Raw genomic sequence first — 13,504 nt, forward strand, 5'->3', positions numbered from 1 at the left:
GGAGATAAGGAGGGCAAAAAAGGACTTTGAGAAGAAATTAGCGTTGGAAGCAAAAATACATAGTAAAAACTTTTTTAGATACATTAAAAGCAGGAAACCGGCCAAAGAGTCGGTTGGGCCGCTGGACGAAAATGGTGTTAAAGGGGCGATCAAGGAGGACAAAGCCGTAGCGGAGAAATTAAATGAATTCTTTGCTTCGGTCTTCACCGAGGAGGATTTGGGGGGGACACCGGTGCCGGAAAGAATATTTGAAGCGGGGGAGTCGGAGAAACTAAACAAATTCTCTGTAACCTTGGAGGATGTAATGGGTCAGTTCAGCAAGCTGAAGAGTAGTAAATCACCGGGACCTGATGGTATTCATCCCAGAGTATTAATAGAACTAAAAAATGAACTTGCGGAGCTACTGTTAGAAATATGCAATCTGTCCCTAAAATCGAGTGTAATACCGGAAGACTGGAGGGTAGCCAATGTTACTCCGATTTTTAAGAAAGGTTCCAGAGGAGATCCGGGAAATTATAGACCGGTGAGTCTGACGTCGGTGCCGGGCAAGATGGTGGAGGCTATTATTAAGAATAAAATTGCAGAGCATATACAAAAACATGGACTGATGAGACAAAGTCAGCACGGATTTAGTGAAGGGAAGTCTTGCCTCACCAATCTAATGCATTTTTTTGAGGGGGTAAGCAAACATGTGGACAATGGGGAGCCGGTTGATATTGTATATCTGGATTTTCAGAAGGCGTTTGACAAAGTGCCGCACGAAAGACTCCTGAAGAAATTGCAGAGTCATGGAATCGGAGGTAGGGTATTATTATGGATTAAGAACTGGTTGAAAGATAGGAAGCAGAGAGTAGGATTGCGTGGCCAGTATTCTCAGTGGAGGAGGGTAGTTAGTGGGGTCCCGCAGGGGTCTGTGCTGGGTCCGTTGCTTTTTAATGTATTTATAAATGACCTAGAGATGGGAATAACTAGTGAGGTAATTAAATTCGCCGATGACACAAAATTATTCAGGGTCGTCAAGTCGCAGGAGGAATGTGAACGATTACAGGAGGACCTTGCGAGACTGGGAGAATGGGCGTGCAAGTGGCAGATGAAGTTCAATGTTGACAAGTGCAAAGTGATGCATGTGGGTAAGAGGAACCCGAATTATAGCTACGTCTTGCAAGGTTCCGCGTTAGGAGTTACGGATCAAGAAAGGGATCTGGGTGTCGTCGTCGATGATACGCTGAAACCTTCTGCTCAGTGTGCTGCTGCGGCTAGGAAAGCGAATAGAATGTTGGGTGTTATTAAGAAGGGTATGGAGTCCAGGTGTGCGGATGTTATAATGCCGTTGTATCGCTCCATGGTGCGACCGCACCTGGAGTATTGTGTTCAGTACTGGTCTCCGTATCTCAAAAAAGATATAGTAGAATTGGAAAAGGTACAGCGAAGGGCGACGAAAATGATAGTGGGGATGGGACGACTTTCCTATGAAGAGAGGCTGAGAAGGCTAGGGCTTTTCAGCTTGGAGAAGAGACGGCTGAGGGGAGATATGATAGAAGTGTATAAAATAATGAGTGGAATGGATCGGGTGGATGTGAAGCGACTGTTCACGCTATCCAAAAATACTAGGACTAGAGGGCATGAGTTGAAGCTACAGTGTGGTAAATTTAAAACGAATCGGAGAAAATTTTTCTTCACCCAACGTGTAATTAGACTCTGGAATTCATTGCCGGAGAACGTGGTACGGGCGGTTAGCTTGACGGAGTTTAAAAAGGGGTTAGATAGATTCCTAAAGGACAAGTCCATAGACCGCTATTAAATGGACTGGAAAAATTCCTCATTTTTAGGTATAACTTGTCTGGAATGTTTTTACATTTGGGGAGCGTGCCAGGTGCCCTTGACCTGGATTGGCCACTGTCGGTGACAGGATGCTGGGCTAGATGGACCTTTGGTCTTTCCCAGTATGGCACTACTTATGTACTTATGTAGCCAAAGGCAGGCTCCAGAAAGTCTGTGGGCTAAAAGGTAGGGGGTAATAGAAAGCAGATGTTCTGCACATGATTAACAGTTTGTGGTATTCAGAGACTTGCACAGGAATGTTGTATGAGAGAATTAGTCAGAGGCCCGGTATAAAACTAGAGGGGAACAAAGAGGTAGTAAGCATTTTTTAATTTTTCTTTGTCTGTGTATAGCATTTTGATTTGCCTTAAGCTTGCTGTAAATTGCTTGTGTGTGTAGATATGCTTTGAGTATAGAAATGCTTCCTGACTACCCCTATTGATGGTAATCAGCTTGTACACTAAACAAATGAGTAAATTTTTTATATTAAATATGAAATTCGTCTAGCCGTCTCTTCAACCCCTTCTTTTTTCAATCTACACCTTTTCCCTGGGCTCCCTGATCTCGTCTCATGGTTTCCAATACCACCTTTATGCTGATGACACCCAGCTTTATCTCTCCACACCAAACATCACTGCGGAAACCCAGGCCAAAGTATCGGCCTGCTTATCCGACATTGCTACCTGGATGTCCAACCGCTACCTGAAACTGAACATGACCAAGACCGAGCTTACTGTCTTCCCACCCAAACCCATTTCTCATCTCCCTCCACTCTCTATCTCAGCTGATAACACCCCCATCGTCCCAGTCTCATCTGCCCGCAACCTCGGAGTCATCTTCGACTCCTCCCTCTCCTCTGCGCATATCCAGCAGATAACCAAGACCTGTCGCTTCTTCCTCTATAACATTAGCAAAATTCGCCCTTTCCTCTCTGAGAACACCACCCGAACTCTCGTCCACTCTCTCATTACCTCTCGCCTTGACTACTGCAACCTACTCCTCACTGGCCTCCCACTTAGCCATCTATCCCCCCTTCAGTCCGTTCAGAACTCTGCTGCACGTCTTATCTTCCGCCTGGACCGATATACTCATATCACCCCTCTCCTCAAGTCTCTTCACTGGCTTCCGATCAGGTACTGCATACAGTTCAAGCTTCTCCTACTAACCTACAAATGCACTCGATCTGCAGCCCCTCCTTACCTCTCTACCCTCATCTCCCCTTACGTTCCTTCCCGTAACCTCCGCTCTCAAGACAAATCCCTCCTTTCAGTACCCTTCTCCACCACCGCCAACTCCAGGCTCCGCCCTTTCTGCCTCGCCTCACCCCATGCCTGGAATGAACTCCCTGAGCCCATACGCCAGGCCCCCTCCCTGCCCATCTTCAAATCCTTGCTCAAGGCCCACCTCTTCAATGTCGCCTTCGGCACCTAACCACTATACCTCTATTCAGGAAATCTAGACTGCCCCAACTTGACATTTTGTCCTTTAGATTGTAAGCTCCTTTGAGCAGGGACCGTCCTTCTTTGTTAAGCTGTACAGCGCCGCGTAACCCTAGTAGCGCTCTAGAAATGTTAAGTATAAGTAGTATGTTTTTACATGAATGTAGAACTATGAATTTATGGTATGTAAGAGTAAAATATATGAAAGTGAAGTATCAAAATTCTCTGTATTGTCTCACCTCTGCCGATTCAACTTCCAAGGAATTTTAATGCTTTGAAGTTCAGTTAGTACTTGGTTTCAAGTGAACCTTTTTCCAATGCAGGATGCATTATTAGTAGGGATTGCCACATACAATGATGTTGCTGAAAGAAGTCATGGACTGCAATGGCCACTATGGCCTTTGGCACCCCAACACATTTTAGGAGGCCAAACACATCCAACCAAGGTTCTTCCTCCTGCTTCAAATAGAAGGGAACACCTCGAGAATGTGCGGAACTAATCTTATGTACGAAAATAAGGAAACTCATTTGACAGAGGAGAAAATGGACCAGAGGGGTTAACTAGCATCATAAGGCCCTGGACGAAGCAGGAGCAAAACCTGCTCCCCTCTAGACCACCAAGGAAACAACCGGTAAGGTCCAGAGGTGCTCTGCTTGATTATCAGAGATAGAAGGTGATGTGATGCCCATCACTGGCCCCTGAACAGCAGGACCACAATGTTTTTGACTGCAGCGATGCTTATTTTCAGGCGTTGAGGCGTAGTGTTCATATTTTTTTGTAGAATCACTAATCATGCTAGACATGTCGGAACATGGACACGTATCCTACTAATTTCTATAGCACTACTAGACATACGCTACGCTATACAGAATTTATGCAGGTATGTCCTCTGTCCCTAGTGGGATCACAATCTAAGGTGTTTTTTTTGTACCTGGGGCAATGGAGGGGTTAAATGACTTGCCCAAGGTCACGAGTGGGAACTGAACCCCATTTCCCAGGATCAAAGCTCACTACACTAACCATTAAGCTACTCCTCCACTCTATCCCCACACTTTTAAGCATTTTACAAAAGGCTTTATATTTGACTGAGTGTTTTGTAAATTCCTCCCTCGACATCAAACAAGTGTTATTTATCCTTATGTAAAGTTTGGTCACCTTTCAGGTCTTAGTAACTCTGCCATTCAGTTTCCTACAGTTGAATTTGCACCACTTATTCAGAATTGTGGGTAGATTCAGAAACTGCAATCCATTTTTATCTGGGACACATGGTTTCCAAGATATTATCAAAAATGGGATTTTATTCCATTTGCATAACAAAATGGCACTTTCAGCAAAGCACAGTGCCAAATATAGTAAAGGAAAAGCTTTTATATTATATCTGTTAGTAGCACTGGTTAAAAAGAGCAACGTGTGTTAATTCTGTGCAGCTGGAAGCTATAGGTTTCCCGATATGCCTCACTGAACATTGTCATACTCTGAGTCATTATTGTGATGTGATTCTTATAACCCGTCAAATCCCAACTAGTGGTTCAAAGCGAGATACAAACAAATGAAAAAAAATAAAATTGAATAAAACTAATAAATGAATATTGAATAAAAAAACCAACAGAATTTCCAAAACAAGTTTTCAAATGTTTACGAGAGCTCAAATATATTGCTGATATTCTAAGAGAAACAGGTAAAGAACACCAAAACTTAACTACTTGATAAGGAAAATAATGGCAATTTTTATTTAACATCAACTAACAAAGGAAAATAGAGAAGACGGGTCATTCCTGATCTATAGAAAACCAAGCACACAGAAAAGTAAACAATCTTACTACATAATCAGAACTATAGCCATCGGAAGCCATGCAATTTTCATACTGTGGGACAGTATAAAAATGAGTTCAATGTCAAGCCAGTTTTATTTTGCTTCTCCAAGCTATTCATAACAAAGATAATAGCAAAAATTCCAAATTCTGAACAATTGTCATCAGCAACATCTTTGCAGACAGGTTTATCAACTGCATCAATTCAAGAGTCCAGTAAGATTTAAAACGCTCAGTTTTAAAAGCTGTATATAGTTCAAAAATTTATATCCCTCATTCATATGGTACAGATGACAGGTTGCAGTCAGATCATCAACAGTCATGAGCACCTGGATAATGGGTAATCCAGCACTCATCGCTGAGGTTTGGCCAGAAAATGACAATGCAGGATTCTTAAGCTGCATCAAGGTAGCCAATATATCTGCATTTTCTTCAAAAAGTTCCAAGATGATTCCCAAATACCAACCGCAGTCATAAACAGCAACATATTGACCACACCTGAATTGTTGTACAGAAATACCACTCTTTTCTTTCACTGTTACTATTGTTGCTGCATCATCTGCAGATATTTTGCCAATTTTGAGCTCTTGTTGAGTGGGATGAAGCTGTGGTGTGGCTTCTTATGGCAGGTATAATTTTAGTATTTACAAATCAATTTTCCAACATATTGCGAGCAGAATCAACATCGGCAGAAGAAACGAAAATGAATTTTTATATTCATTATGCTTGTTTGCCCACTGGAACAGATCAACAAGAGTCAAAATATGATGACTGGTGGCATGTTGTAGACTTTTTAGCAAGACGCTTCACGGTGCCACTGATGCCATCATACACACACTTTCTGTGACTTCTGGTGGAAAAAATGCCATTCTATTGACAGGTTAAAAGCTTCTAGGTGCATACACAGATTAATAAGCACCTTCACTGAAGTATTTAATGTGTGAAATTTTAGGCAGCATTTCTTTCAGATGTTGAATGAATGCCTTCTGAAATGCATACACACAAACTATCGTACTGCATGCAATGACTGATGACACACATGGAAATAGGACCTCATTTGACATGTGGTAAATAGTAATAAGATGGAGTGTTGCTTGACTGTTTTCTCAGTAAAACCCCTGAACAGAATCCTGGACAACAAACGAGTAGTTCTCAGAGAAGTTTAGCAGAATTAAGGCTGTGTTTGCTTTCAAGTTTTCTTTACTGCTCTTGAGAAAGGCAGTTTGAGATGCAGCCGTGTAGTAATGCACAGTGAGACCATCGATCTGGTTGCAGAATGTTAACGTTCTCAATAGACTTCTCTTGTGAATATTCTGCGATCTGTGTCCCTCACTGCTTGAATGAGACTTCATCTCCATTTTCAAAGTCAAAGCAATGTGCCACTTGAAATAGATAGCTGTGGAGAGTTGCTTTGCCTGGACAGTTCTGGCACAGATGAATCATACAGTCTTGTGATTCTATATCACATACAACTAAAGACATACTATTTCATACTAATAGAAATGCATCAATACACTCCCTTCTGAACTACTCTCACCCTGCATTATCACCACACTTCAAACTCCAACCACAGATACAATGTTATACCCTATGTTCTCTTGAAATTGTTCTATCGCCTATCTTTTCCCCACTGTAACTTCACATGGTTTCCACGCCCTCATGATTTTTGACTTGACTTTGTCTTCCCATAACTCCTCACAATGTAACCCATAATCGTATTGTAACAATATATTTCCATCCTTCACAAGGTATTGTAAGCCACACTGAGCCCGCAAATAGGTGGGAAAATGTGGGATACAAACGCAATAAATAAATAAATAAATTTGTAATCTAACTTCACTTCACTGTGGCTGACAACAGTAGTTTCACATTTTGGTGAATCTGGCAAACACACACTGAATGAGCTCCTTTAGCACCAAGGTGGTTGCAATTCACAGAATTTAGAAATTCTAAACTTGTACATTCTTTTCGTCTTATGTTTAAATACTTCGTATAGTTCATGTCTTTTCTGCTTGTGGATGCACTATCATCGATCTTCACAGAGGCAGATTTTCTATGACAGATTAGGGAAATATCCTATATAATAAAACGCACCTCCAACATTCTGAAGCCGAGAAAGTGAAGCCTTCAAGCCTTGAAGCATTCCTGCAACGTTCCGGAACTACGTGTTGTCAATTGAGGAGATGGAGCCTTACAGAGCGCACAAATGCTTCAAGGCTTCACTTTCTCACACACACACACACACACTCTCTGTCTCTAACATACACTCTCTCTCACACACAGACTCACACACACACTCTGTCTCATACACTCTCTCTCTCTCTCTCTCATTCTTTCTCACATACACTCTCTCTCAAACATACACACTCCGAGGAAAGGGGGGCATGGAACACGCTGGGGAGGAGAGGGAGGGGGCATGGAACTCAGAGGGAAGGGGGGGCCTGGAACTTGGGGAGAAGAGGGAGGGAGGGAAGGAGGGGGTCATGGAACTTGGAGCCCCACACACACACACACACACACTCTCTTTCACACACACACACTCCCACACACACATACACTCTCTCTCTGACACACACACACAGTCTGTCTGTCTCTCTCACTCATTCTCTCTCACACATACACTCTCTCTCTCTCAAACATACACACTCCGAGGAAAACCTTGCTAGCGCCCGTTTCATTTGTGTCAGAAACGGGCCTGTTTTACTAGTCATGCTCATAAAATTCGGCCACTTTAGGCAACACTTCAAGATGACAGCTCTTTACCTTTACTGCACTGGAGCTCGGTCATGAAACCAGTTTTCTGTAACTTTTGAGCCTTCTTAACTATATGTTTCAAAACTCCAAGGGTGAGCTTGAGTCATCTAGAACCACCTTTGAGGTTGTCCTAGAAAGAGGGGTTCCACAACCTAAGTTTATTTATTTAATTACATTTGTATCCCACCTTTTCCCGCATAGCAGTATGCTCAATGTGGCTTACTGGTTGCAGAGAGGAGAGTACCAACTCCGGAAATATATACAGAGTGGAAAATAGAGTAACAGTAGGTGCAAGGAAGCTGATAAAGTTCCGGAAAAGAGAATGCAACTCTGGCACGAATATACAGTAGCATATAGAGAGAAGTAATCCCAATGAGGCTGATAAGTATTCGGGGATGGGACTACAGCTTCTAGTGAGCAATACAGGGTAGGATAAGGGTACAGCGCTGCGTAACCCTAGTAACGCTCGTAGTGTTAAGTAGTAAGTACACTTAATTATAACTGGAGTGGTAAAATTTGTACAGATTGAAGTAATAGGATTATTTGGAAGGGGTATTGCTCATTTCTTAGTTTGATAGATGTGATGCATTGTTCATGAATTAGTTCGGGTCTACTGGGTAGGCTTTCCGGAAGAGGCGAGTCTTGAGGTCTTTTCGGAATTTTAGATGGGTGTTCACAGTTCTAAAGTTTCTAGGTAATGCATTCCAGAGCTGGGTGCAAATGTAGGAAAAGCTGGATGCATATGTTGATTTATATTTTAGTCCTTTACAGTTTGGGTAATGCAGGTTTAGAAACGTTCTTGATGATTTGATGATGTTTCTAGTTGGTAAGTCGATAACTTTGGTCAAGTTGGTTGGGACCAGACCATGGATTATTTTATGGACCAGAGTGCAAATTTTGAACGCTATTCGTTCCTTGATTGGTAGCCAGTGTAGCATTTCGCGTAGGGGTTTAGCACTTTTGAATCGTCTTTCTGAAAATGAGTCTAGCTGCCGTATTCTGCGCGATCTGGAGTTTCCTTAAGATCTGTTCTTTGTATCCCGCATATATGGCATTACAATAGTCAACATGTGATAGTACCATTGTTTGAATTATGTTACTGAAAGATTCCCTTGGGAAGAATTGTTTGATCTGTTTGAGTTTCCACATTGCATGGAACATTTTCTTAGTGGTGGCAGAGGATTGGCTCTCCAAGGTTAGGTTGGTGTCAATAGTAATTCCAAGGATCTTCAGTTTGTCCAATATTGGGAGAGTATGTTCCGGGGTTTTTAAGGATGAAGGGAGGTTTGTTTCGTGGTGAGAAGAGAGAATAAGGCAGTGAGTTTTTTCCTTGTTGAGTTTGAGTGCCGATGCCCAGGCATCCATTAAGATTAAACTAGTCTTTACTGCAACAGTGATTTCCGTTGGATTAGAGTTGAACGGTATGTAAATGGTGACATCATCCGCATACAGAAAAGGATTAAGATTTTGCTTGTATAGGGCATGAGCAAGGGGGATCATCATCAGATTAAATAATATGGGTGAGAGAGGTGAACCCTGGGATACTCCGCAGTCGGTACTCCATGATGGTGATATGTTTGAGTTTGCTTTTACTTGATAAGATCTCGTGGTTATGTTAACATCCAAGCTTTATAACTTATTGGAATCTACGTCAGGTACCCCCCCCCCCCTTTTAATATTACTCAGTGAGAGAGAGATATGGGCAAATCACTATCTGTTAAGGTCTGGGAAGCCATCTATCAAGACACGTTTAGGCTCTCTATATCAGCTAATCTTGTGAACAAGTCATACTGTTGTATCGGTGGTATTTTTGTCCCACTATACTTAATCGTATTTCCACATACCACTACGGATTATACTGGAGAGCTGGTGGAGAAGTAAGATCCTTTGCACAAATCCAGTGTTCATACCCCATTATTCAGAAATTTTAGTCTGAGGGGCGACAAATGTTTTCCACTATTTTTCAATTACAGATTCCTCTAGATCCCAAATTGTTTCTCCTCCAGAATCACCCAGATTGCATATCCAGTGAGGTTGCATGAGTTATTTCCATGTGTTGCAATACTGAGATTGTGAAATATGGTGAAAGTTCCTTCGATGTCATCTCTGAGACCCCCATTTGTGGCAGGCCTATTATCTTAGATATTTACTGGGACACGAGAATAAGTTTGAAAGGCTTAGAAGCCTTTTCTTTGTTGGTTCAATGCGAAGAAATGCAAAGTGATGCACTTAGGAAGTAGAAATCCACGGGAGACGTATGTGTTAGGCAGGGAGAGTCTGATAGGTACGGACGGAGAGAGGGATCTTGGGGTGATAGTATCTGAGGATTTGAAGGCGACGAAACAGTGTGACAAGGCGGTGGCCGTAGCTAGAAGGTTGTTAGGTTGTATAAAGAGAGGTGTGACCAGCAGAAGAAAGGGGGTGTTGATGCCCCTGTATAAGTCGTTGGTGAGGCCCCACCTGGAGTATTGTGTTCAGTTTTGGAGGCCGTATCTTGTTAAGGATGTAAAAAGAATTGAAGCGGTGCAAAGAAAAGCTACGAGAATGGTATGGGATTTGCGTTACAAGACGTATGAGGAGAGACTTGCTGAACTAAACATGTATACTCTGGAGGAAAGGAGAAACAGGGGTGATATGATACAGACGTTCAAATATTTGAAAGGTATTAATCCGCAAACGAACCTTTTCCGGAGATGGGAAGGTGGTAGAACGAGAGGACATGAAATGAGATTGAAGGGGGCAGACTCAAGAAAAATGTCAGGAAGTATTTTTTCACGGAGAGAGTAGTGGATGCTTGGAATGCCCTCCCGCGGGAGGTGGTGGAAATGAAAACGGTAACGGAATTCAAACATGCGTGGGATAAGCATAAAGGAATCCTGTGCCGAAGGAATGGATCCTCAAGAGCTTAGTCAAGATCGGGAGGCGGGGCTGGTGGTTGGGAGACGGGGATAGGGCTGGGCAGACTTATACGGTCTGTACCAGAGCCGGTGGTGGGAGGCGGGACTGGTGGTTGGGAGGCGGGGATAGTGCTGGACAGACTTGTACGGTCTGTGCCAGAGCCGGTGGTTGGGAGGCAGGGCTGGTGGTGGGGAGGTGAGGATAGTGCTGGGCAGACTTATACGGTCTGTGCCTGTGCCAGAGCCGGTGGTTGGGAGGTGGGGCTGGTGGTTGGGAGGCGGGGATAGTGCGGGGCAGACTTATACGGTCTGTGCCCTGAAGAGCACAGGTACAAATCAAAGTAGGGTATACACAAAAAGCAGCAAATATGAGTTATCTTGCTGGTCAGACTGGATGGACCATGCAGGTCTTTTTCTGCCGTCATCTACTATGTTACTATGGTATGAATCTGGGCAGATAGCTGGTTCTTCTGCTTCAGCTGATTTATGAATGTAGATATATTATACCTTTTCTATTACAATCTGTCTTATTACAGTTGTGTTTTTGATTTAGGATGTCTTTTGGAGATATAAATACCATTATGTTCATTTGATAATTGAATTTTGTACTTTTATTTGTTAGAGGAGGTTGGATAATGGACTGCGAGCAGTTCACTGATAGGTGTTATGTTTTTTTTAATGTCGAACCTTTGGCTAGCACTTCACTGAGGGATGAGGGAGGGGGATTAGGGTATTGTATTTTCAGTAACTTTCTTGATTGTACATGGGGGTCACTTTTGGGGGTTTTGTAATATTGAAAATCTTTAATAAAAATTTTAAATGGGGAAAAAAAAAAGATAGAAGGGCTGGACATCCTGTGTATCTGCATGACGGTACATCTGGGACTTTTTTTTGTTGTTGTTGGCACTCACCTTACATTGGATAGGTAGAATTATCCCGATTTCCTGTTGGAAAATCGCTTGATTACTGTTCTTTACTGACTTGTCTTATTTCAGATACGCTTTGTATTTTATTGTCACTAGTTGGCAATTATAAAAAATGTGATTAAAACAAGGCAAGAATGTCTTTGAATTAGATTCTATTCACTATACATTTATTTATTTATTTGTAGCATTTGTATACATTCTCAGAAAGCATCTGAACAAGATGCACAGTGGCATTTTTCTAAAACGTCTGATAGTCTGATGGAATACAGAATTTCATGTTTTTATGCTGATAGAAATAACCCCATGCATTACAAATTTGTTATACATGCAGTTTTGTAAAAGACACAGGTACTTTATTGTGTTTAGTTTGGGTTTTAATATCTGGTAATAGGAAGCTCAAAAACAGTTAATGTACTGTGCTAAACAATGCATATTAATGGCTGTGTTAAAAACCTAAGGCAGAAATTCATATTAGCAGGCACAAAGTGACATGCACCTTGCTGATAAATCATGCTGAAACTTGTGACAAAGGACAGTTAATTGCACCTCTTATAATACTGTTAGTTGCATTCTGCATTAGCTGCCTCACGACAACTGGTCCACCTTAGCGGAAACTGCCTTCCCAAGTGCCAGAACACACTCAATTATCAGAAGGTTCAGAAGCTACCACTGGTTAACTTTGAACCCAGTCATAAAATATAAATATTAAAAAGCAGAACTTACTGGCTTATTTAAATGATGTCCAACAGAATCTGCTAAAGTTCCTATGGCATCGTAGAGAATAAGGAGATTTTTATGCTGGTATTTACTAAAAGCAAAGACCAGAGTATCAAGTATATAAGCAAGGTAGGGAACAAGTTCTGTACAAGCCTCCTCTTCCAGAGTAGCAAAGGCACTAGAATAAAACAAGATGTTAGTCTAGCAATACACATTCTACAAATAAACTGTTCACATTCCACACAGATATTACTTATAATATTCCAAAGTATGTTTCTATAGATATTGTATATTATTAAAAACATTGTATCCAGTTATGTTTTCCCATTATGCATAGAAAAACTCACTGAAAAAAAATGAAGACCTAAAGACCCAGATGAGAATAAATTCGTGTTCATAAAAAAAAAAAAGAAAAAAAAGTATGCTCTCCTAAAACAATTAGACAACGTGACTATGTTAAAGTCTTCACATATACCATCCACAGACTAGATAGTCTCCAAAGAGCTGGAGAGCATTATAGACAAAGTAAATATGGGCATTTAGTTTCTGTCATCAACTATAATTAAAAACTAAAAAGACTAAGCTAAGAATGATTACAAATCTCAAGACAGGCTTGGTTGACGAGCATCTTATGCTAACTCTGCAGGCATGATATTGCCAATGACCTAGAATCTGAATGCCAAGTAAGCGCTGCAAGGGATAGGGAAACAGAAGCAGGATCAGTCCCAGGAAACAAGAATGTATCTAGGATCAGGGAGAGATCACAAAAGTTCACCAGTTGCAGAAAGTCATACGAGTGACTTTCTTTGGAGTGCTACCATATCTCTGTCTTCATCCTGACTCTACAGTCCCTCCCTACCCACCACTCAGTTAACTCTCCTATATAAGAAAATCAAGAGATAGGTACCCTCAATACACCCTATATTTGTCAACCCTACTCATTCATAGCCCTTACCACAGTTCTGAATCACATCAATATGACCTTCATTCAATGCAATACATATTGTGCTTTAGTCCTTTGTCAAACCATCTGGAACCTTAAAGACTGCCCCAAACTGTCTCCAAACATCAGCTATGAAAGATGAAATCAACACCCTCAAGAAGGAATTGGCTACAATTAAGAAAGCATCCAGGATTA

At 41.7% G+C, this 13,504-nt stretch overlaps 1 protein-coding gene across 2 annotated transcripts in view; it reads right to left on the reverse strand.

Annotated features, from left to right (window-relative positions):
* Window positions 1-13,504, reverse strand: part of TNPO1 (transportin 1) — a 541,716-nt gene that overhangs the window by 269,691 nt on the left and 258,521 nt on the right. For both annotated transcript variants that reach the window (XM_030193299.1, XM_030193300.1), the window contains exon 14: window positions 12,373-12,544. In XM_030193299.1, the coding sequence (XP_030049159.1) occupies window positions 12,373-12,544 (172 nt within the window). The remainder of the gene's footprint in view (window positions 1-12,372; window positions 12,545-13,504) is intronic.

Source organism: Microcaecilia unicolor, chromosome 2 (genome assembly GCF_901765095.1).
Source record: "Microcaecilia unicolor chromosome 2, aMicUni1.1, whole genome shotgun sequence".
In the NCBI taxonomy this organism is placed as follows: Eukaryota; Metazoa; Chordata; class Amphibia; order Gymnophiona; family Siphonopidae; genus Microcaecilia; species Microcaecilia unicolor.